Source organism: Oncorhynchus mykiss, chromosome 1 (genome assembly GCF_057628025.1).
Source record: "Oncorhynchus mykiss isolate SJ-2025 chromosome 1, ASM5762802v1, whole genome shotgun sequence".
Taxonomy (NCBI): domain Eukaryota; kingdom Metazoa; phylum Chordata; class Actinopteri; order Salmoniformes; family Salmonidae; genus Oncorhynchus; species Oncorhynchus mykiss.
The window spans coordinates 90,146,785-90,173,728 of record NC_143022.1 but is presented as its reverse complement, the minus strand read 5'-3'; the positions used below and the strand labels follow the sequence as shown (position 1 = coordinate 90,173,728).

Here is a 26,944-nt window from a genome sequence, read left to right as displayed (position 1 = left end):
TTGGTATTAGATAAGAGGATGAGCAGGGTGATGTTTGGTATTAGATAAGAGGATGAGGAGGGTGACGTTTGGTATTAGATAAGAGGATGAGGAGGGTGACGTTTGGTATGAGATAAGAGGATGAGGAGGGTGATGTTTGGTATTAGATAAGAGGATGAGGAGGGTGATGTTTGGTATTAGATAAGAGGATGAGGAGGGTGATGTTTGGTATTAGATAAGAGGATGAGGAGGGTGATGTTTGGTATTAGATAAGAGGATGAGGAGGGTGATGTTTGGTATTAGATAAGAGGATGAGGAGAGTGATGTTTGGTATGAGATAAGAGGATGAAGAGGGTGATGTTTGGTATTAGATAAGAGGATGAGGAGGGTGATGTTTGGTATTAGATAAGAGGATGAGGAGGGTGATGTTTGGTATTAGATAAGAGGATGAGGAGGGTGATGTTTGGTATTAGATAAGAGGATGGGGAGGGTGATGTTTGGTACTAGATAAGAGGATGAGGAGGGTGATGTTTGGTATTAGATAAGAGGATGAGGAGGGTGATGTTTGGTATTAGATAAGAGGATGAGGAGGGTGATGTTTGGTATTAGATAAGAGGATGGGGAGGGTGATGTTTGGTATTAGATAAGAGGATACTGTAGATGACACTGAGAAAATTATGTTTGAGCTAACAGAGTTCAGGGTGTGTCCTAAATGGCACCACATTCCCTATACAGGGCACTATTTCTGGTCAAAGGTAGTGAACTATATAGGGAATATGTTGCCATTTTAGATTCAACCCATATTGATGTCCAATCAGTCAGATCCAGAGTATCAACACCTCACATACTGTTAGAACAGCATATGCAATGAATAGACTAGCATTGTTTTTAAAGGCATTATTTTCGTCATGGACTATTAATGTCAAAACCAATGAGTTAATATAACAGTAACCTTTGACCATCTGAAGTAACTTCTTATCACTGGTGTTAAAGCTACAAATTAATGCCAGTCCCTTCAACCACTTAAACATCAATAAATTACAAAACTCTCGGTGCAAACTTTGTTTATCATTTGTTTTAGACAAGTAAATCCCACCTATAAGAAGATCAAAAGGTATTTCTGACAGTCTGATGGAAGGGAATCAACACCAGGCAGCTCTGAATGCCTGAGGCATATAGAAATCTAATCACAATACAAACGGACGCTAAAGCGCAAACATTTAACGAAGGTAAAAACCAACCCGTGTGTGTATTATCTTAATGTGTCACAGTTTGATGAAATGAGAGTCTGTAAGATATGACCTTTAGTTATTATGATAAACCCATTGTCGAAGTCTAAAGAAAAACATTACAGTAATATCTTGTTAAAATCTCATTAAACATCTTGCCATCATGAAATTGGACATAATTGTTCTATTTTGAAAATCTTTTTTTTTTAAACATGCATATATTTCACACTTAACTTCTGTATCTTTTATTACCATCTTGTTTACGGCAAGCTGTTGGCATGCTATGTGATTATTGTGTTGGATTTCAACAGCTACGCAGACAAATACAATACATAGGCAGCTGAACAACTTCTCAACACAGCTGATGGAGAACAACAAGTCAACACAGCTGATGGAGAACAACAAGTCAACACAGCTGATGAAGAACAACAAGTCAACACAGCTGATGAAGACCAACAACTCAACACAGCTGATGGAGAACAACAAGTCAACACAGCTGATGGAGAACAACAAGTCAACACAGCTGATGGAGAACAACAACTCAACACAGCTGATGGAGAACAACAACTCAACACAGCTGATGGAGAACAACAAGTCAACACAGCTGATGGAGAACAACAACTCAACACAGCTGATGGAGAACAACAACTCAACACAGCTGATGGAGAACAACAAGTCAACACAGCTGATGGAGAACAACAACTCAACACAGCTGATGGAGAACAAAAACTCAACACAGCTGATGGAGAACAACAACTCAACACAGCTGATGGAGAACAACAACTCAACACAGCTGATGGAGAACAACAAGTCAACACAGCTGATGGAGAACAACAACTCAACACAGCTGATGGAGAACAACAACTCAACACAGCTGATGGAGAACAACAAGTCAACACAGCTGATTTAGAACACCAAGTCAACACAGCTGATTTAGAACAACAAGTCAACACAGCTGATTTAGAACAACAAGTCAACACAGCTGATTTAGAACAACAAGTCAACACAGCTGATTTAGAACAACAACTCAACACAGCTGATGGAGAACAACAAGTCAACACAGCTGATTTAGAACACCAAGTCAACACAGCTGATTTAGAACAACAAGTCAACACAGCTGATTTAGAACAACAAGTCAACACAGCTGATTTAGAACAACAAGTCAACACAGCTGATTTAGAACACCAAGTCAACACAGCTGATTTAGAACAACAAGTCAACACAGCTGATTTAGAACACCAAGTCAACACAGCTGATGGAGAACAACAAGTCAACACAGCTGATGGAGAACAACAAGTCAACACAGCTGATGGAGAACAACAAGTCAACACAGCTGATTTAGAACACCAAGTCAACACAGCTGATTTAGAACAACAAGTCAACACAGCTGATTTAGAACAACAAGTCAACACAGCTGATTTAGAACAACAAGTCAACACAGCTGATTTAGAACAACAAGTCAACACAGCTTATTTAGAACACCAAGTCAACACAGCTGATTTAGAACAACAAGTCAACACAGCTGATTTAGAACAACAAGTCAACACAGCTGATGGAGAACAACAACTCAACACAGCTGATGGAGAACAACAAGTCAACACAGCTGATTTAGAACACCAAGTCAACACAGCTGATTTAGAACAACAAGTCAACACAGCTGATTTAGAACACCAAGTCAACACAGCTGATGGAGAACAACAAGTCAACACAGCTGATGGAGAACAACAACTCAACACAGCTGATGGAGAACAACAAGTCAACACAGCTGATTTAGAACACCAAGTCAACACAGCTGATTTAGAACAACAAGTCAACACAGCTGATGGAGAACAACAAGTCAACACAGCTGATGGAGAACAACAAGTCAACACAGCTGATTTAGAACACCAAGTCAACACAGCTGATGGAGAACAACAAGTCAACACAGCTGATGGAGAACAACAAGTCAACACAGCTGATGAAGAACAACAACTCAACAACAGAATATGAATTATATTTCTATGCATTCAACCCCTTTCCCCAACTCATTTTACTAGCGTTCTCTCCCTGGGTTGGACTTGTACATCAAACTGCCTCACGCTACAGAAAAAGGCAATATATCTCCTGCCCTATGGGCCATTGTATCTGGACAAGGCTACTCACGCTACAGAAACAGGAAATAGTTATCATGCCCTAGGGCCATTCTGTCTGGGACAGGGCTACTTCATTATCCTGTGATCCAGTAAGAAACAACATGGCCATAACAAACACATCTCAACAACAAACTTAGCTCAACGTGGCAACAAACAAACACATCTCAACGTGGCAACAAACAAACACATCTCAACGTGGCCATAACAAACACAATGTGGCCATAACAAACACAACGTGGCCATAACAAACACAACGTGGCCATAGCAAACACATCTCAATGTGGCCATAACAAACACAACGTGGCCATAACAAACTCATCTCCATGTGGCCATTACAAACACATCTCAACGTGGCCATAACAAACACATCTCAACGTGGCCATAACAAACGCATCTCAACGTGGCCATAACAAACACATCTCAACGTGGCCATAACAAACACATCTCAACGTGGCCATAACAAACACATCTCCATGTGGCCATAACAAACACATCTCAACGTGGCCATAACAAACACAACGTGGCCATAACAAACACAACGTGGCCATAACAAACACATCTCCATGTGGCCATAACAAACACATCTCAACGTGGCCATAACAAACACATCTCAACGTGGCCATAACAAACGCATCTCAACGTGGCCATAACAAACACATCTCAACGTGGCCATAACAAACACATCTCCATGTGGCCATAACAAACACACCCACTCTGCGCTGGTGTCTTTCTCTCTGGTTAGTTTGTCATTATTTGATTAGCAGGTGTAAATGAATTGACCCAGGACATGTTTAGGGATACAGCAGTAGCAGAAGTGTCTTTGTGTATATCCCAAACTGCACCCTATTCCCTGTAAAGTGCACCACTTTCGACCAGGGCCCATTGGGTAGTGCACTATGTAGGGAATAGGATGCCATTTTGGATGCAAACTACTGCTAATGCTGTAACCCTAATCATGTTCTGTGTTACTTCATTTAAGATGGACTCTGGTCAAAAGTAGTGCACTATGTAGGGAATAGGGAGCCATTTGTGTGCCAGTTGTAGTGTCTTCCTTCCCATAGCCACCTAGTCTGTCCACAGGGGTGTGAGGATGTACCGATAACTGGTAGACAAGTGTTCACTGACAGCCATTAGGACTGCAGGAAGGTCACACACACACACACACACACACACACACACACACACACACACACACACACACACACACACACACACACACACACACACACACACACACACACACACACACACCTGATTAGTTGTCATTATGTGTCTAGCAAAAAGGCTAAAGCAACATGTGATCTACCAGGCCCTGGGCTCTGGCTGCTTTCTGGTTACCTGCATGGTGGGACCACAGTACAGCACCACTACTGTGTGTGTGTGTGTGTGTGTGTGTGTGTGTGTGTGTGTGTGTGTGAGAGGCTGATTTTCATTCCAAAGCGTGTATGTTTATCCAGAGATGAATGAATCATTGGGATGTTTGTTCAATAGAACCAAACAGACAGACGGGTTACGTCCCAAACAGTACCATATTCCCTACTTAGTGCACTACTTTTCACCCCCATTCGACTCTGGTCAAAAGGTAGTGCACTATATTTGGGAGATTGCTCCTGTCTGCATATATAACCACCAAATGGAAAAATACTTGTTCACCTTCATTTAAAGTACAGTGATCTTTCACAATAACAAGGCATCATCATCATCATCATCATCATCATCATGCCAATACCCACGGTGGAGGCAGCAGCATCGTGTGCCTTAACAACTTGTGATGATATTCATATCTGTTATTATCATTACTGTTAGTTATGGAGGTGATATCCCCACCACGCTGCTCCACTCGCATTAGCAATCACAATCAACACTATACTCAGAATGCTCGGTCCCGAATGGCACCCTATTGCCTATACACTGCACTACCTTTAAACCAGGAGGCTAATAGGGCTCTGGTCAAAAGTAGTGCACTATATAGGGAATAGGTTCCATTTGGGATGTAACCATAGGCTTCATTAAGGGTCAGCTGGGAGCCAATAGAATTGATTCTGATTATGACAACCGTCATCTGGATGGTGCCCTTGTCTGACTGACTTATGAGCGGGCCAAATGGGATTTGCAGAGAATGCATAACTTTACAGGCGTGAAGTGATTAAAGGGACAATCTATGATTCAAAAACAGCTAAACTGTTAAGCAGCCACTGTTTTTGGTAAACAGCTGTGGGATGGGGCTGGATAAATGTAAAATTCATAGACGAAGCTATGGATGCAAGGACTGACCATCCATGAGATCAAAGTTTAATCATGTTTTGAAGCTATACAGAGTTTTGTTTACAATTACAGTGTTTACAAACAATGCATTAAAAACAAGCTTACATTTGGGGGTTCTGGTGGGGTACGGCAGTTGAACTAAGCTCATTAGGCATTTATAAGTTATATTCCTCAACACTCAATGGCTATATATGATCAATTTAAAAGTTAAAAAAATAAACGTACCAATCCCAGATTGCCCCTTTAAAGGACGCAGGCACAATCAACGTTGGAGCTCTATTCTAACCTCATCTCCCCTCTCTGAATGCTATTGCACTCCCTCTGACTGTCTGACTGTCTGCAACTAGCCTGCCACTATGCTGCTGCCACTGATCTCCCCCCTCTGAATGGTATTGCACTCCCTCTGACTGTCTGACTGTCTGCCACTATGCTGCTGCCACTGATCTCCCCCCTCTGAATGGTATTGCACTCCCTCTGACTGTCTGACTGTCTGCCACTATGCTGCTGCCACTGATCTCCCCCCTCTGAATGGTATTGCACTCCCTCTGACTGTCTGACTGTCTGCAACTAGCCTGCTGCTGCCACTCTACAGACGTCGAGGCCATGTTACAAACACTGTGAAAAATGTTGTTGTTGTAAAAAGGTGTTTATATTCATTTTATCAGTTCAATTTTATACTCACTATAGTCAGTAGTGGTGGTAGTAGTTACTTATAGTTGCAATACTACAGTCACTGTAATGTCTTGCCGTGAAAGCTGTTGGAGTCACTGTAATGTCTTACCTTGAAAGCCATTGCGAAACCTGGATCCGAGGGGCAGTAGTTCAGGAGTATATTCATTATATCCTCCTACAAAGACTTGGCTTTGCGCGTTGAGACCTGCCAGGTGGCCTGGAGAAGAGCCTGTCCTGTTTCTCTGTCCGTCCACCTGAAAGGATACAGAAATGATTCAGTACACCATACTCAGGCTCTGCCTTGATGGATCCACAAAGACAAGACTCCTATTATAGCAGTCTGTCAATGGATCAGCAAAGACAAGACTCCTAATTATAGCAGTCTGTCAATGGATCAGCAAAGAGAAGACTCCTATTATAGCAGTCTGTCAATGGATCAGCAAAGAGAAGACTCCTAATTATAGCAGTCTGTCAATGGATCAGCAAAGAGAAGACTCCTATTATAGCAGTCTGTCAATGGATCAGCAAAGAGAAGACTCCTATTATAGCAGTCTGTCAATGGACATATGAGCTTAGATTCCAGTCACAGACCTCTGACCTGAGAATGGGAACAGTCATGTTTTCAGATGACAGTGCATTAAGGAACCTTTTTACAATATGAAACATATCCTAAAACATCCAAGAGACTCACACTATCGATTACACATTATTTTCAGGGGTAGAAAGATACTGAAAAAGCAAAGCACCTTTAACCATCCTGTTCTCTTAGATCTGCCAAAGTTCACAGTGTGGATATCGATCTCACGGTTCAGCCGGTCGCTGACCATGGTTCCCACACCAGATCCAAGGTTGAACTTGTGAACAATTCTGCCATTCCGAACCCCCAGAACTAGGAAGTCATCTCCATCAATGCCTGTAACCATAGAATTAAAATATGGAACACACACATATACAGTGAGGCAAAAAAGTACTTAGTCAGCCACCAATTGTGCAAGTTCTCCCACTTAAAAAGATGAGAGAGGCCTGTAATTTTCATCATAGGTACACTTCAACTATGACAGACAAAACGAGAGAAAAAAATCCAGAAAATCACATGGTAGGATTTTTTATGAATTTATTTGCAAATTATAAAATAAGTATACAATTAGAAAATAAGTATTTGGTCACCTACAAACAAGCAAGATGTCTGGCTCTCACAGACCTGTAACATCTTCTTTAAGAGGCTCCTCTGTCCTCCACTCGTTACCTGTATTAATGGCACCTGTTTGAACTTGTTATCAGTATAAAAGACACCTGTCCACAACCTCAAACAGTCACACTCCAAACTCCACTATGGCCAAGACCAAAGAGCTGTCAAAGGACACCAGAAACAAAATTGTATTCATAAATAATACATTCATAAAAAATCCTACAATGTGATTTTCTGGATTTTTTTTCTTCTCATTTTGTCTGTCATAGTTGAAGTGTATCTATGATGAAAATTACAGGCCTCTCTCATCTTTTTAAGTGGGAGAACTTGCACAATTGGTGGCTGACTAAATACTTTTTTGTCCCACTGTATATACAATACAGAACACATATATACAATATAGAACACATATATCATACACACAATATAGAATACATATCATTCATACAATAGAGAACACATATTTCATATATACAATACAGAACACATATATACAATATAGAACACATATATCATTCATACAATATAGAATACATATCATTTATACAATAGAGAACACATATATACAGTATAGGACACATTTATCATATATACAATACAGAACACATACATACAATATAGAACCCATATATACAATATAGAACACATACATACAATATAGAACCCATATATACTATATAGAACACATATATACAATATAGAACACATATATACAATATAGTACACATATATCATTCATACAATATAGAACACATATCATATATACAATATAGAACACATATATACAATATAGAACACATATATACAATATAGAACACATATATACAATATAGAACACATATCATATATACAATATAGAACACATATCATATATACAATATAGAACACATATATACAATATAGAACACATATCATATATACAATACAGAACACATACATACAATATAGAACACATATATACAATATAGAACACATATATACAATTTAGAACATATATATACAATATAGAACACATATATACAATATAGAACACATATATACAATATAGAACACATACATACAATATAGAACACATATATACAATATAGAACACATATATACAATATAGAACACATATATACAATATAGAACACATATATACAATATAGAACACATATATACAATTTAGAACATATATATACAATATAGAACACATATATACAATATAGAACACATATATACAATATAGAACACATACATACAATATAGAACACATATATACAATATAGAACACATATATACAATATAGAACACATATATTCAATATAGAACACATACATACAATATAGAACACATATATACAATATAGAACACATATATACAATATAGAACACATATATACAATATAGAACACATATATCATTCATACAATATAGAACACATATCATATATACAATATAGAACACATATATACAATATAGAACACATATATACAATATAGAACACATATATACAATATAGAACACATATCATATATACAATATAGAACACATATCATATATACAATATAGAACACATATATACAATATAGAACACATATCATATATACAATACAGAACACATACATACAATATAGAACACATATATACAATATAGAACACATATATACAATTTAGAACATATATATACAATATAGAACACATATATACAATATAGAACACATATATACAATATAGAACACATACATACAATATAGAACACATATATACAATATAGAACACATATATACAATATAGAACACATATATACAATATAGAACACATATATACAATTTAGAACATTTATATACAATACAGAACACATATATACAATACAGAACACATATACAGTTGAAGTCAGAAGTTAAGCCAAATACATTTAAACTCAGTTTTTCATAATTCCTGACATTTAATCCTCAAATCAAATCAAATTGTATTTGTCACATACACATGGTTAGCAGATGTTAATGCGAGTGTTGCGAAATGCTTGTGCTTCTAGTTCCGACCATGCAGTAATATGTAACAAGTAATCTAACCTAACAATTTCACAACAACTACCTTATACACACAAGTGTAAAGGAATGAATAAGAATATGTACATAAAAATATATGAATGAGTGATGGCCGAACAGCATAGGCAAGATGCAGTAGATGGTATGGAGTACAGTATATACACATGAGATGAGTAATGTAGGGTATGTAAACATGATATAAAGTGGCATTGTTTAAAGTGGCTAGTGATACATTTATTACATCAAGATGGCAAGATGCAGTAGATGGTATAGAGTACAGTATATACATATGATATGAGAAATGTAGGGTATGTAAACATGATATAAAGTGGCATTGTTTAAAGTGGTTAGTGATACATTTATTACATCAATTTTTCCATTATTAAAGTGGCTAGAGTTGAATCAGTATGTTGAAAGCAGCCCCTCAATGTTAGTGGTGGCTGTTTAACAGTCTGATGGCCTTGAGATAGAAGCTGTTTTTCAGTCTCTCGGTTCCAGCTTTGATGCACCTGTACTGACCTCGCCTTCTGGATTATAATGGGGTGAACAGGCAGTGGCTCGGGTGGTTGTCGTCCTTGATGATCTTTTTGGCCTTCCTGTGACATCGGGTGGTGTAGGTGTCCTGGAGGGCAGGTAGTTTGCCCCCGGGGATGCGTTGTGCAGACCTCACTAGCCTCTGGAGAGCCTTACGGTTATGGGCGGAGCAGTTGCCGTACCACCGCCCATGCTCCACCCATCCTAGTAACAATTCCCTGTCTTAGGTCAGTTAAGATCACCACTTTATTTTAAGAATGTTAAATGTCAGAATAATAGTAGAGATAATGATTTATTTCAGCTTTTATTTATTTCATCACATTCCCCGTGGGTCAGAAGTTTACATACACTCAATTAGTATTTGGTAGCATTGCCATTAAATTGTTTAACTTTGGTCAAACATTTTGGGTAGCCTTCCACAAGCTTCCCACAATAAGTTGGGTGAATTTTGACCCATTCCTCTTGACAGAGCTGGTGTAACTGAGTCAGGTTTGTAGGCCTCCGTGCTCGCACACTCTTTTCAGTTCTGCCCACAAATGTTCTATGGGATTGAGGTCAGGGATTTGTGATGGCCCTCCAATACCTTGACTCTGTTGTCCTTCAGCCATTTTTCCACAACTTTGAAAGTATGCTTGGGGTCATTGTCCATTTGGAAGACCCATTTGCAAACAAGCTTTAACTTCCTGACTGATGTCTTGAGATGTTGCTTCAATATATCCACATAATTTCCCTACCTCATGACGCCATCTATTTTGTGAAGTGCACCAGTCCCTCCTGCAGCAAAGCACCCTAACAACATGATGCTGCCACCCCCGTGCTTAACGGTTGGGATGGTGTTCTTTGGCTTGCAAGCCTCCCCCTTTTTCCTCCAAACATAATGATGGTCATTATGGCTAAACAGTTCTATTTTTGTTTCATCAGACCAGAGGACATTTCTCCAAAAAGTACCTTCTTTGTCCCCATGTGCAGTAGCAAACCTTAGTCTGGCTTTTTTATAGCGGTTTTGGAGCAGTGACTTCTTCCTTGCTGAGTGGCCTTTCAGGTTATGTCGATATAGGACTCGTTTTACTGTGGGTATAGATACTTTTGTACCTGTTTCCTCCAGCATCTTCACAAGGTCCTTTGCTGTTGTTCTGGGATTGATTTGCACTTTTCGCACCAAAGTACGTTCATCTCTAGGAGACAGAGCGCATCTCCTTCCTGAGCGGTATGACGGCTGCGTGGACCCATGGTGCTTATACTTGCGTACTATTGTTTGTACAGGTGAACGTGGTACCTTCAGGCATTTGGAAATTGCTCCCAAGGATGAACCAGACTTGTGGAGGTCTACAATCACTTTCCTGAGGTCTTGGCTGATTTCTTTTGATTTTCGCAGGATGTCAAGCAAAGAGGCACTGAGTTTGAAGGTAGGCCTTGAAATACATGCACAGGTACACCTCCAATTGACTCAAATGATGTCAATCAGCCTATCAGAAGCTTCTAAAGCCATGACATTTTCTGGAAATGTCCAAGCTTTTTAAAGACACAGTCAACTTAGTTAATGTAAACTTCTGACCCACTGGAATTGTGATACAGTGAATTATAAGTGAAATAATCTGTCTTTAAACAATTGTTGGAAAAATTACTTGTTTCATGCACAAAGTAGATGTCCTAACCGACTTGCCAAAACTATAGTTTGTAATCAAGAAATGTGTGGAGTTGTAACGGTTTTCTTCGTGAGAAGGAGAGTCGGACCAAAATGCAGCGTGTGGTTTACGATCCATGTTTATTAATAATACGAAACACGAATCTCCAATACAATACTACAAAACAAAACGTAACGAAAACCTAAAACAGCCTATCTGGTGAAAAACACAGGGACACATAGGACAGGAACAATCACCCACAAACACACAGTGAACCCCAGGCTACCTAAATATGGTTCCCAATCAGAGACAATGACGAACACCTGCCTCTGACTGAGAACCATATCAGGCTGAACATAGAAATAGACAAACAAGACATGAAACATAGAATGTCCACTCAGATCACACCCTGACCAATCAAAACATAGAAAATACAAAGTAAACTATGGTCAGGGCGTGACAGTACCCCCCCCCCAAGGTGCGGACTCCGGCCGCAAAACCTGAACCTATAGGGGAGGGTCTGGGTGGGCATCTGTCCGCGGTGGCGGCTCTGGCGCTGGACGTGGACCCCACTCCATGACAGTTTTAATCCCCCTCCTAAACGTCCCTAAATAGGTTACCCACCACAATGATAACATGGGACAGAGGGACAGCTCGGGACAGAGGTAACTCGGGACAGATGGGTAGCTCAGCACTGAGAGGAAGCTCAGCACTGAGAAGAAGCTCAGCACTGAGAGGAAGCCCAGGCAGGTAGTAGAAACTACCAGAACCTGGCTGGCTGGCGGTTTCAGCAGATCCTGGTCGACTAGCAGATCTGGAAGAATCTGGTCGACTGGCGGATCTGGGAGAATCTGGTCGACTGGCGGATCTGGGAGAATCTGGTCGACTGGCGGATCTGGGAGAATCTGGTCGACTGGCGGATCTGGGAGAATCTGGTCGACTGGCAGATCTGGGAGAATCTGGTCGACTGGCAGATCTGGGAGAATCTGGTCGACTGGCAGATCTGGAAGAATCTGGACGACTGGCAGATCTGGAAGAGTCTGGTCGACTGGCAGATCTGGAAGAGTCTGGTCGACTGGCAGATCTGGAAGAGTCTGGTCGACTGGCAGATCTGGAAGAGTCTGGTCGACTGGCAGATCTGGAAGAGTCTGGTCGACTGGCAGATCTGGAAGAGTCTGGTCGACTGGCAGATCTGGAAGAGTCTGGTCGACTGGCAGATCTGGAAGAGTCTGGTCGACTGGCAGATCTGGAAGAGTCTGGTCGACTGGCAGATCTGGAAGAGTCTGGTCGACTGGCAGATCTGGAAGAGTCTGGTCGACTGGCAGATCTGGAAGAGTCTGGTCGACTGGCAGATCTGGAAGAGTCTGGTCGACTGGCAGATCTGGAGGAGTCTGGTCGACTGGCAGATCTGGAAGAGTCTGGACGACTGGCAGATCTGGAAGAGTCTGGACGACTGGCAGATCTGGAAGAGTCTGGACGACTGGCAGATCTGGAAGAGTCTGGATGACTGGCAGATCTGGAAGAGTCTGGACGACTGGCAGATCTGGAAGAGTCTGGACGACTGGCAGATCTGGAAGAGACTGGTCGACACAGACTGGCTGCTCTGGCTGCTCCATGCTGACTGGCAGCTCTGGCTGCTCCATGCTGGCAGACTGCTCTGGCTGCTCCATGCTGACTGGCAGCTCTGGCTGCTCCATGCTGACTGGCGGCCCTGGCTGCTCTGGCTGCTCCATGCTGACTGGCTGCTCCATGATGACTGGCAGCTCTGGCTGCTCCATGCTGACTGGCTGCTCCATGCTGACTGGCAGCTCTGGCTGCTCTGGCTGCTCCATGCTGACTGACTGCTCCATGCTGACTGGCTGCTCCATGCTGACTGGCGGCCCTGGCTGCTCCATGCTGACTGGCGGCCCTGGCTGCTCCATGCTGACTGGCGGCCCTGGCTGCTCCATGCTGACTGGCGGCCCTGGCTGCTCCATGCAGACTGGCAGCTCTGGCGGCTCCTTGCAGACTGGCAGCTCTGGCGGCTCCTTGCAGACTGGCAGCTTTGGCGGCATCCTGCAGACAGGCAGCTCTGGCGGCTCCTTGCAGACTGGCAGCTCCTTGCAGACTGGCAGCTCCTTGCAGACTGGCAGCTCCTTGCTGACTGGCAGCTCCTTGCTGACTGGCAGCTCCTTGCTGACTGGCAGCTCCTTGCAGACTGGCAGCTCCTTGCAGACTGGCAGCTCTATGCTAACTGGCAGCTCTATGCTAACTGGCAGCTCTATGCTAACTGGCAGCTCTATGCTAACTGGCAGCTCTATGCTAACTGGCAGCTCTATGCTAACTGGCAGTTCTGAACAGGCGGGAGACTCCGGCAGCGCTGTAGAGAAGGAAGGCTCTAACAGCGCTAAACAGGCGGGAGACTCCGACAGCGCTGGAGAGGAGGAGGGCTCCGACAGCGCTGGACAGGCGAGGCGCACTATAGGCCTGATGCGTGGTGCTGGCACTGGTGGTACTGGGCCGAGGACACGCACAGGAAGCCTGGTGCGGGGAGCTGCTACCGGAGGGCTGGGGTGTGGAGGTGGTACTGGAAAAACCGGACCGTGCAGGCGCACTGGAGCTCTTGAGCACCGAGCCTGCCCAACCTTACCTGGTTGAATGCTCACGGTCGCCCTGCCAGTGCGGCGAGGTGGAATAGCCCGCACTGGGCTATGCAGGCGAACCGGAGACACCGAGCGCAAGGCTGGTGCCATGTAAGCCGGCCCAAGGAGACGCACTGGGGACCAGCTGCGTAGAGCCGGCTTCATGGCATTAGGCTCGATGCTCAATCTAGCCCGGCAGACACACGGAGCTGGAATATACCGCACCGGGCTATGCACCTGCACTGGAGACACCGTGCGCACCACTGCATAACACGGTGCCTGTCCGGTCTCTCTAGCCCCCCGGTAAGCACAGGGAGTCTGCCCAGGTCTCCTACCTGGCATAGCCATACTCCCTGTTAGCCCCCCCCCCAAGAAATTTTTGGGGCTGCCTCTCAGGCTTCCATCCGCGTCACCGTGCTGCCTTCTCATACCAGCGCCTCTCTGCTTTCACCGCCTCCATTCTACGGTAACCTTCCTCGCACTGCTCCAGCGAATCCCAGGCGGGCTCCGGCACTCTCCCTGGGTCGGCCGCCCACCTGTCGATCTCCTCCCAAGTAGTATACTCCATACTGTACTCCTCCTTGGGCTGTTCCTGTTGTTTCTTCTCCCGCTGCACCTTAGTGCGGCTACACTCCCCTGGTTTAGCCCAGGGTCCTCTCCCGTCGAGGATTTCCTCCCATGTCCAGAAATCCTTATTGCGCTTCTCCTCGCGCTGCTCCTGCCTGTTGACACGCTGCTTGGTCCGTTGGTGGTGGGTGATTCTGTAACGGTTTTCTTCGTGAGAAGGAGAGTCGGACCAAAATGCAGCGTGTGGTTTACGATCCATGTTTATTAATAATACGAAACACGAATCTCCAATACAATACTACAAAACAAAACGTAACGAAAACCTAAAACAGCCTATCTGGTGAAAAACACAGGGACACATAGGACAGGAACAATCACCCACAAACACACAGTGAACCCCAGGCTACCTAAATATGGTTCCCAATCAGAGACAATGACGAACACCTGCCTCTGACTGAGAACCATATCAGGCTGAACATAGAAATAGACAAACAAGACATGAAACATAGAATGCCCACTCAGATCACACCCTGACCAATCAAAACATAGAAAATACAAAGTAAACTATGGTCAGGGCGTGACAGGAGTGGTTGAAAAGTGAGTTTTAATGACTCCAACCTATGTGTATGTAAACTTCTGACTTCAACTGTATATCAAATATACAATATAGAACACATATATACAATATAGAACACATATATACAATATAGAACACATATCATATATACAATATAGAACACATATATACAATATAGAACACATATCATATACACAATATAGAACACATGTATACAATATAGAACACATATCATATATACAATATAGATGACATGCTGTATGATGATTAAATGACTATGGGATATGTACTATATATCTGGACCATATGACATGGACTCGTATCTCACAAAGTGTAATGGGATCATCAAGTAGTCCGACTACTATGTGCTGCATAACATTTCAAAATAGTACCTATGTGACATTGCTGAACCCCATTTCTGCCTCAAAACTGTCTGAATGAATCTAAGCTAAAACAATGAGTATGTCAATAATCTTGATGTTTTTTTGGGGTGAGGAAGTCTTTGTCACACCATCTAGTGAAGGATGGTTGTGCTTCATGGAGCAGTCTATCGGTGGAGGGACCAGCGTCACGGAGGACTACTTTTGGTTTTATATACTTCCTACTTTTCTATTTCTTCAATAGTTTGTATATCTATGTTTGGTATAATTGCTTCTAAAGTTCGAAAACGTCTAACTTGATTAGACATTTTGTAATTGCTGTCATACAATCCAACATGTTTAATATAAAGCAAATCATTCTACTGGATGTCCCATGGAGGTTTGATGTCAATTTATCAGACCAATTATAGTTGTTCGTTGTTCGTCATCCTTCCCTTTTAATTTCCCTCTTTTTATTTTGTCCTCTTTCTTTCTTTGTACAGTGCTAGTCTTTCTGTTCGTTTCCTTCCCCCGACGACTGCATCATTATTCAAGTTGGCTGTCTCCTTCCTCCTCTCCCTCTATGAATCACCCTAAATAGTCATCTCTAGAGGGAACCAGCCAAGTGCAGAAGATCCACAACCCAACCCTTGTGTTTCCTATTCAGCTGTCCCAAATGGCACCCTATTCCCTACATAGTGCTAGTTTTGACCAGAGCCCTGTGGGCTACATATGCACCATATAGGAAATAGGGTGCCATTTGGGATGCACCCTCTGTCTTTTGATTAAACATACTGTGCACTGATGACATGGCATTCAGTTAAGCAGCTATTAAAGTTGACCTGAGAGAAAGGAAACATTTAAAAGTAAGGAAGGAAAGGAAAGGGAAGGGAAGGAAGGAAGGAAAGGAAAGGAAGGAAGGAAGGAAGGAAAGGAAAGGAAGGAAGGAAGGAAGGAAGGAAAGGAAGGAAGGAAGGAAGGAAGGAAGGAAGGAAGGAAGGAAGGAAGGAAGGAAGGAAGGAAGGAAGGAAGGAAGGAAGGAAGGAAGGAAGGAAGGAAGGAAGGAAGGAAGGAAGGAAGGAAGGAAGGAAAGAAGGAAGGAAGGAAGGATAGCGCTACATCTGTCCCTTATTAATAGTGTATACAATTTATGTCTCATCTGCCTCATATCAAAGAACATTAAAAGCTATTAACATAAATGAATGGGAGTCATTTGCTTGCTTGCATCACCTCTTCATCCATTGGCTGCCAACTACAACCTTTATTTTATTACCCTCTCTGAAAGAAAATAAAAAACTCTTGAAGTCGAAAACAATAGTTTAGATGAGAGTTGAATTAATTGCGGGGAGATGTCTGGAACACTCATCAGTAGAAAACAGGTTGAAACAGTCTCGTACTCTGCCAAAGGGAGTCCCTTGGCAAAAATATCTTTATTAGCGGGAAAGTGAGTGGAAAGTCTGTGTGTGTGTGTGGGAGAGAGAGTGTGTTTGTGTGTGTGTGTTTGTGTGTGTGTGCCTGCGTGCGTGCGTGTAATCTATCGCCCTGAAAAATCTATTAGGAGCCACACATTGGGACTGCCCCACTCCTTTTGAAAACAAATGAATGAAAAATCCTAAAGGTTGAATGGAATTCAACTCTCCTTTAACAAAAGAAAAATAGACTGCTCCATCCTCACCCTGTCCTTTCTGTCCAGAGAAGAGGATGAGGTTGTCCTTCAGAGCTGAGGCTCTGTCGGCGAACGTTAGTTTCAGTTGGAACTCGTAGTAGACACTGAGACTGGGGATGGAAGAGTACGCTATGAACGAGGTGTACCCAAACTCATCATTCCCACTGAACCTGGCCCGGGTGATGTTGATGGCTGCAGAGGAAAATAAAAAGCAATATACAAACTCTGTTACAGTTCGTTGCTCACCATCAAGGAACATATAGTTTTGTTACTCATAATCAAGATAAATATAGTTCTGTTACTCACCATCAAGACAAATATAGTTCTGTTACTCACCATCAAGACAAATATAGTTCTGTTACTCACCATCAACAAACATATAGTTCTGTTACTCACCATCAACAAACATATAGTTTTGTTACTCATAATCAAGATAAATATAGTTCTGTTACTCACCATCAAGACAAATATAGTTCTGTTACTCACCATCAAGACAAATATAGTTCTGTTACTCACCATCAACAAACATATAGTTCTGTTACTCACCATCAACAAACATATAGTTATGTTACTCACCATCAACAAACATATAGTTATGTTACTCACCATCAAGACAAATATAGTTCTGTTACTCACCATCAAGACAAATATAGTTCTGTTACTCACCATCAACAAACATATAGTTCTGTTACTCACCATCAACAAACATATAGTTATGTTACTCACCATCAAGACAAATATAGTTCTGTTACTCACCATCAAGACAAATATAGTTCTGTTACTCACCATCAACAAACATATAGTTCTGTTACTCACCATCAAGACAAATATAGTTCTGTTACTCACCATCAACAAACATATAGTTCTGTTACTCACCATCAACAAACATATAGTTCCGTTACTCACCATCAAGGGACATATAGTTCTGTTACTCACCATCAACAAACATATAGTTCTGTTACTCACCATCAACAAACATATAGTTCTGTTACTCACCATCAAGACAAATATAGTTCTGTTACTCACCATCAAGACAAATATAGTTCTGTTACTCACCATCAACAAACATATAGTTCTGTTACTCACCATCAACAAACATATAGTTCTGTTACTCACCATCAAGGAACATATAGTTCTGTTACTCACCATCAACAAACATATAGTTCTGTTACTCACCATCAAGACAAATATAGTTCTGTTACTCACCATCAACAAACATATAGTTCTGTTACTCACCATCAACAAACATATAGTTCCGTTACTCACCATCAAGGGACATATAGTTCTGTTACTCACCATCAACAAACATATAGTTCTGTTACTCACCATCAACAAACATATAGTTCTGTTACTCACCATCAAGACAAATATAGTTATGTTACTCACCATCAACAAACATATAGTTCTGTTACTCACCATCACCAAACATATAGTTCTGTTACTCACCATCAAGGAACATATAGTTCTGTTACTCACCATCAACAAACATATAGTTCTGTTACTCACCATCAACAAACATATAGTTCTGTTACTCACCATCAAGGAACATATAGTTATGTTACTCACCATCAACAAACATATAGTTCTGTTACTCACCATCAACAAACATATAGTTCTGTTACTCACCATCAAGACAAATATAGTTCTGTTACTCACCATCAAGACAAATATAGTTCTGTTACTCACCATCAACAAACATATAGTTCTGTTACTCACCATCAAGACAAATATAGTTCTGTTACTTACCATCAAGACAAATATAGTTCTGTTACTCACCATCAACAAACATATAGTTCTGTTACTCACCATCAACAAACATATAGTTCTGTTACTCACCATCAAGACAAATATAGTTCTGTTACTCACCATCAAGGAACATATAGTTCTGTTACTCACCATCAACAAACATATAGTTCCGTTACTCACCATCAAGGGACATATAGTTCTGTTACTCACCATCAACAAACATATAGTTCTGTTACTCACCATCAACAAACATATAGTTCCGTTACTCACCATCAAGGGACATATAGTTCTGTTACTCACCATCAACAAACATATAGTTCTGTTACTCACCATCAACAAACATATAGTTCTGTTACTCACCATCAAGACAAATATAGTTCTGTTACTCACCATCAAGACAAATATAGTTCTGTTACTCACCATCAACAAACATATAGTTCTGTTACTCACCATCAACAAACATATAGTTCTGTTACTCACCATCAAGACAAATATAGTTCTGTTACTCACCATCAACAAACATATAGTTCTGTTACTCACCATCAACAAACATATAGTTCCGTTACTCACCATCAAGGGACATATAGTTCTGTTACTCACCATCAACAAACATATAGTTCTGTTACTCACCATCAAGGGACATATAGTTATGTTACTCACCATCAACAAACATATTGTTATGTTACTCACCATCAACAAACATATAGTTCTGTTACTCACCATCAACAAACATATAGTTCTGTTACTCACCATCAACAAACATATAGTTCTGTTACTCACCATCAACAAACATATAGTTCTGTTACTCACCATCAAGGGACATATAGTTCTGTTACTCACCATCAACAAACATATAGTTCTGTTACTCACCATCAAGGGACATATAGTTCTGTTACTCACCATCAAGGAACATATAGTTCTGTTACTCACCATCAACAAACATATAATTATGTTACTCACCATCAACAAACATGTAGTTCTGTTACTCACCATCAAGGGACGTATAGTTCTGTTACTCACCATCAAGGGACGTATAGTTCTGTTACTCACCCTCAAGAAACACATAGTTATGCTGCTCACCATCATGGGACATATAGTTCTGTTACTCACCATCAAGGGACATATAGTTATGTTACTCACCAACAAATATGAGGCAGAAATGCGACAACATTACAATTGCTCACCGATAAAGAGTAATCTAACATAATGGCACAGGTTATAAGAATATAATAGACAAGAATAGACTAGGAACCCCCAGTGAGGATAACTGACAGTATAGCATAGAACAGACTAGGAAGACATGGTGAGGATAACTGACAGTATACAATAGAATAGATTTGGAAACCCCAGTAATGATAACTGAGAGTATAGAATGGAATAGACTAGAAGCCCCAGTGAGGATAATTGACAGTATAGAATAGAATAGACTAGAAGCCCCAGTGAGGATAATTGACAGTATAGAATAGAATAGACTAGAAGCCCCAGTGAGGATAATTGACAGTATAGAATAGAATAGACTAGAAGCCCCAGTGAGGATAATTGACAACATAGAATAGAATAGACTAGAAGCCCCAGTAAGGATAACTGACAGTATAGAATAGAATAGACTAGAAGCCATAGTGAGGATAATTGACAGTATAGAATAGACTAGAAGCCCCAGTGAGGATAACTGACAGTATAGAATAGACTAGAAGCCCCAGTGAGGATAACTGACAGAATAGAATAGACTAGAAGCCCCAGTAAGGATAATTGACAGTATAGAATAGACTAGAAGCCCCAGTGAGGATAACTGACAGTATAGAATAGACTAGAAGCCCCAGTGAGGATAACTGACAGTATAGAATAGAATAGACTAGAAGCCCCAGTGAGGATAATTGACAACATAGAATAGAATAGACTAGAAGCCCCAGTAAGGATAACAGACAGTATAGAATAGAATAGACTAGAAGCCATAGTGAGGATAATTGACAGTATAGAATAGACTAGAAGCCCCAGTGAGGATAACTGACAGTATAGAATAGACTAGAAGCCCCAGTGAGGATAACTGACAGTATAGAATAGAATAGACTAGAAGCCCCAGTGAGGATAATTGACAGTATAGAATAGAATAGACTAGAATCACCAGTGAGGATAACTGACAGTAGCCTACATATCTTAGTCCTATGGACATGAAACATTATAGACCTGGATGAAATAGAAGTGTACAGTAGCTGAAATATTACACACCGAACTGTGTGTTACACCCAGAACCAATGAATCTATATCACCATATATCTATATACAGCTCTTACTACATCAATCTTAACATCACTATTACATAAATGTCTTTGATTATTTTGTTTCCAAACACGTCACCAGCATCGGCAGTACTAGCAGCTGCCACAAGACAGCACTGTTGATTCACCATGCCGTACCACAGAGACACCATGCCGTACCACCACCTCACAATGATATAAGGATGATGGCCTGTTTTAGAATATTGCCTTTTCCCCATCCCCATTTTCTTTTCATTAGTCGCTGCTAACAAAGGTTCTTGGCAGGCGAGCAACATTTCAAATACCCTACATAATGTTCACTGCTGGTAGCTAGGGGGACAATAACTAATCCCAGTGATTATCAATTACAATCAACAGCTTACTAGTTCTAAACGCATAGTTGATTCAATAATGCTGCCTGCCTCGTTCTCCCTTGTTCTCTTCCCATTTTAGCACTGACCACTGATTCACTGGATTTTACACCAGGGAGGGACTTAATGGGAATATCCTCTCTCTCTCCCCATCTCTCCCTCCCTCCCCCCTCCCTCCCCAGAATAAATTAAACATCTGTGGCATATCTCGGCACACCAATCAGACCCTGGTCGTGCACGCAACATTAGGCTCTATATCTTAGCAAATATATTGTAACTTGCATATTGTCTCTTTCTTTCTCTCTTTCTCGTGACTTCCTTCTCTCTGTCTGTCTCTTTCTCGTGACTTCCTTCTCTCTGTCTGTCTCTCTTTCTCGTGATTTCCTTCTCTCTGTCTGTCTCTCTTTCTCGTGATTTCATTCTCTCTGTCTGTCTCTTTCTCGTGACTTCCTTCTCTCTGTCTGTCTCTCTTTCTCGTGACTTCCTTCTCTCTGTCTGTCTCTCTTTCTCGTGACTTCCTTCTCTCTGTCTGTCTCTCTTTCTCGTGACTTCCTTCTCTCTGTCTGTCTCTTTCTCGTGACTTCCTTCTCTCTGTCTGTCTCTTTCCTTCCCCTCAGTCCTTCTAGCCCTCCATGTCTACATACAATGTCTGCATCCCAAATGGTAGTGTATTCCCTTAATTCTGCACTACAGCTGTTCTAACAGGGGGATTTGTGAAACGTATTCCTCGGTCTGAGGTGTCTCCACTTACGTCAGTGAATAGTTAGCTTTTTCACTTGGCGCCAACTGGTAAGACGCTTCAGGAGGAAGCTGTAATGGCTAATCAAGCAGCGCGGCGTCCTTTACAGAGCTCCCCTCTGTGACTGGTCGGTGCTCCTCTGTTTGGCTGGTGAATTATTGATGCCTGTTATGCAGGAAAAAAATTCTGCTGTTATTGTCAAGTCTGGTTTTGTATTTGGTTTCAACATTGGTTTTGTATTTCCACAGTGTCTATTGAACGGCTGCTTCACGGCTTTATAGCAACAACTCAATCTGAGTTTCTATAGTCAGTTTGAACTGATTGTCTGTGGACGCTCCCTCAGTGGCATGCAGCATGTTTTTTACCTCTGCTCTCTGAGTGCAATGCAGCTTCCCTCTCTTCCTGTTCCTCCTCCTCCTCCCCTTCTTTGTGGTTATTTGCAGGGAGAGCTGATATGAGCATGAATTCCTGTTGAGCTTCTTGTCAAGGGTCATATACATTGCTATTTCTAGGACAGAATAGTCTTGGGGATCAGGGCACTATACACTACATTTGACAAAGGATAGTGAGGTGTCCACAGGGTACAAATCCTCTCCTCCATCAAATATCATAAACAGGCACAAAAGGTTGTACTGTAGGTGGAGCCCAGACGTGACCCCCTATCGGCAGGATCAACGACGGTAGGTGGAGCCCAGGCGTGACCCCCTATTGACAGGATCAACAAAGGTAGGTGGAGCCCAGGCATAACCTCCCATCGACAGGATCAACAAAGGTAGGTGGAGCCCAGGCATAACCTCCTATCGACAGGATCAACAACGGTAGGTGGAGCCCAGGCATAACCTCCTATCGACAGGATCAACAACGGTAGGTGGAGCCCAGGCATAACCTCCTATCGACAGGTTCAACAACGGTAGGTGGAGCCCAGGCGTGACCCCCTATCGACAGGTTCAACAACGGTAGGTGGAGCCCAGGCATAACCTCCTATCAACAGGTTCAACAACGGTAGGTGGAGCCCAGGCGTGACCCCCTATCGACAGGATCAACGGCACAAGGTGGAGCCCAAGCGTGACCCCCTATCGACAGGATCAACGGCACAAGGTGGAGCCCAGGCATGACCCCCTATCGACAGGATCAACGGTAGGTGGAGCCCAGGCATAACCTCCTATCGACAGGTTCAGCGGTTGTGGAAGATCTTGGTGTTCTATGTGTATTCCCTGACATCCAGTGTACCCTAAGCGGGGTTTTACAGCACCCGGATGCATCCGTTTATCAGAAATACAGCTAATTCAACTTACAGTAGCTTCTTTTTCTTCTGAAACCGGATGTGGGAACTCCGCCCAGGCGTCTTTTTGCGCTTGCTATGTTAGGTTGAATCTGTGTGATAGCACTGAGAGTAGTGATTGGTTTCTTCTCTCTAGATGGCCTCAAGCATTCCACATCTTTCCTCACGCTCTGTCGGTATGAACTGAACATGGTGGTGCCAAATGGCACTCTATTTCCTAAATAGTGCACTACTTTTGACCAGATCCATCAGGAAGCGCATTACATAAGAAATAGGGTGCCATTTGGGATGCATCCACAACCATTAAAAATATAACCTACCGACCCTTCCCCTGCTCCCACCCAATCTATTCTGATATACAGGAAGCCTTAAGGCTGACTTATTGGGAGTAGCTTGTGTTACTATATTCGTTGTGAACCGACGGTTTGAACAACACAAATCAATAGACACCATAAAGCCTGCTGTTTGTGAGTTCACCTCATGTAGTCTGGTCCTAACTCCTGTAGCTAGGAGTACTGCATTATTACACACTTCAATAGACCACATACCAGAACATCAACTATTTCCACCAAGTACAGTAGAAGTTTATATTGTGTTCTCCTCTCCCCGTGGGAATGAATGTCTAACACATTATAAGACCTTGGCTGACATGGCTGGCTGCCATTCAATCAAAGCTTGCAATGGGGAAAATACAAAACATTGCTTCTAGGCAGAGAAAACAGATGCCTATTTCAAGTAAATGAAGAGGTCGGATTCCCAAATGAAAATAAAATAAATGAATAATCATTCCCATTCATTTGAGATTGAGGCCTGCAGATTTATTTGAACTGTGTGTAGCCTATTGAATCCACCCACAACTGTGGGAAAATATTTCCTACAACAAGCCAAAAAATAACACTGCAATCTAATCCTTCCAGAAATGACATACAACACAGCATCATGAAGAGAATAAGTAAGACAGGAGGTTAGGTATCTCTGGTGTTATATATGTGATAGCCAGGCCCCAGATCAGTTTGAGCTGTAAGAGAGAACGTTTAGTATTTAGTATCTCTGCTGTTATAAATATGATAGCCAGGTCCCAGATCAGTTTGAGCTGTAAGACAGGAAGTTTAGTATTATCTCTGCTGTTATAAATATGATAGCCAGGTCCCAGATCAGTTTGAGCTGTAAGACAGGAAGTTTAGTATTAACTCTGTTGTTATAAATGTGATCGCCAGGTCTCAGATCAGTTTGAGCTGTGTTGCTAAATCCTATTGAATGACAAGACATGACAATGACCATCAGAGTTGGCAAGACAGCATAACTAGATCAGGGACCAGGTTTGATTTCTGTAGTAGGTACGTCATTCTAAGCATGGACAGAACACAAGAACAGCTGTGGCACAACTCAGGGATATAAGGGGTTACAGACACAGTAGAGAGAGGGTGGGCTCTTTGGGTTTCATCAGTTATGCAAATCATTTTGGGAATAATCAGTCTGTTTAAATTAACACTCTTTTGAGTTTAGGACCTACACACATTATTCTCACTGTATATCTGGGTTGGGATCAATTCCATTTCAATTAAGTTGATTCAGGAACTGACCCCAACCCTGCTGTTTATTAACCATGAGATGCTTATTGACCTTCATGGACCTTCTATGACAGGTTTGAGGGAATAAAGAATGTTCTATCACCCAGGTGGTGGTGAGGGAATAAAGTACATTCTATCACCCAGGTGGTGGTGAGGGAATAAAGGACGTTCTATCACCCAGGTGGTGGTGAGGGAATAAAGGACGTTCTATCACCCAGGTGGTGAGGGCATAAAGAATGTTCTATCACCCAGGTGGTGGTGAGGGAATAAAGGACGTTCTATCACCCAGGTGGTGGTGAGGGAATAAAGGACATTCTATCACCCAGGTGGTGGTGAGGGAATAAAGGACATTCTATCACCCAGGTAGTGGTGAGTGCATATAGGTTGTTCTATCACCCAGGTAGTGGTGAGGGCATAAAGGATGTTCTATCACCCAGGTGGTGGTGAGGGCATAAAGGATGTTCTATCACCCAGGTGGTGGTGAGGGCATAAAGAACTTTCTATCACCCAGGTGGCGATGAGGGCATAAAGGATGTTCTATCAGCCAGGTGGTGATGAGGGCATAAAGGATGTTCTATCACCCAGGTGGTGGTGAGGGCATAAAGGATGTTCAATCACCCAGGTGGTGGTGAGGGAATAAAGGATGTTCTATCAGCCCAGGTTGTGGTGAGGGCATAAAGGATGTTCAATCACCCAGGTGGTGATGAGGGAATAAAGGATGTTCTATCACCCAGGTGGTGATGAGGGAATAAAGGATGTTCTATCACCCAGGTGGTGGTGAGGGAATAAAAGATGTTCTATCACCCAGGTGGTGATGAGGGAATAAAGGATGTTCAATCACCCAGGTGGTGGTGAGGGAATAAAGGATGTTCTATCACCCAGGTGGTGATGAGGGCATAAAGGATGTTCTATCACCCAGGTGGTGGTGAGGGAATAAAGGATGTTCTATCACCCAGGTGGTGGTGAGGGAATAAAGGATGTTCTATCACCCAGGTAGTGGTGATAGAAGTTAGGGAAAATAAAACCCATATTTCCAAGAGAAAAAGACACTGATGCTTAAAAGACACTGAGAGGACAAACCATTAAGAACACCGGCTCTTTCCATGACATAGACTGACTAGTTGAATCCAGGCGAAAGCTATGATCCCTTATTGATGTCACTTGTTAAATCCACTTCCATCAGTGTAGATGAAGGGGAGGAGACAGGTTAAACAAGGATTTTGAAGCCTTGAGACAGTTGAGACATGGATTGTCTATTTGTGCCATTCAGAGGGTGAATGGGCGAGACAACATACTGAAGTGCCTTTTGAACGGGGTATAATAGTAGGTGTCAGGCGCACTGGTTTATGTAAAGAACTGCAACGCTGCTGGGTTTTTCACACAGATTCTTGTGTGTATCAAGAATGGCCCACCACGCAAAGGACATCCAGTCAACTTGACACAGCTGTGGGAAGCATTGGAGTCAACATGGACCAGCATCCCTGTGGAGCGCTTTTGACACCTTGTGAGTCCATGACCCGACGAATTGAGGCTGTT

The 26,944-nt window shown here is 42.1% G+C and overlaps 1 protein-coding gene across 1 annotated transcript in view; it reads right to left on the bottom strand.

Moving 5' to 3' along the window:
* The window catches only part of eys (EGF-like photoreceptor maintenance factor), a 193,233-nt gene that overhangs the window by 37,130 nt on the left and 129,159 nt on the right, over positions 1-26,944 (bottom strand). The window contains exons 7-9 of the mRNA XM_090181729.1: positions 17,454-17,636; positions 7,024-7,190; positions 6,387-6,531 (exon numbers count right to left, since the gene is read on the bottom strand). Of these exons, the coding sequence (XP_090037855.1) occupies positions 6,387-6,531; positions 7,024-7,190; positions 17,454-17,636 (495 nt within the window). The remainder of the gene's footprint in view (positions 1-6,386; positions 6,532-7,023; positions 7,191-17,453; positions 17,637-26,944) is intronic.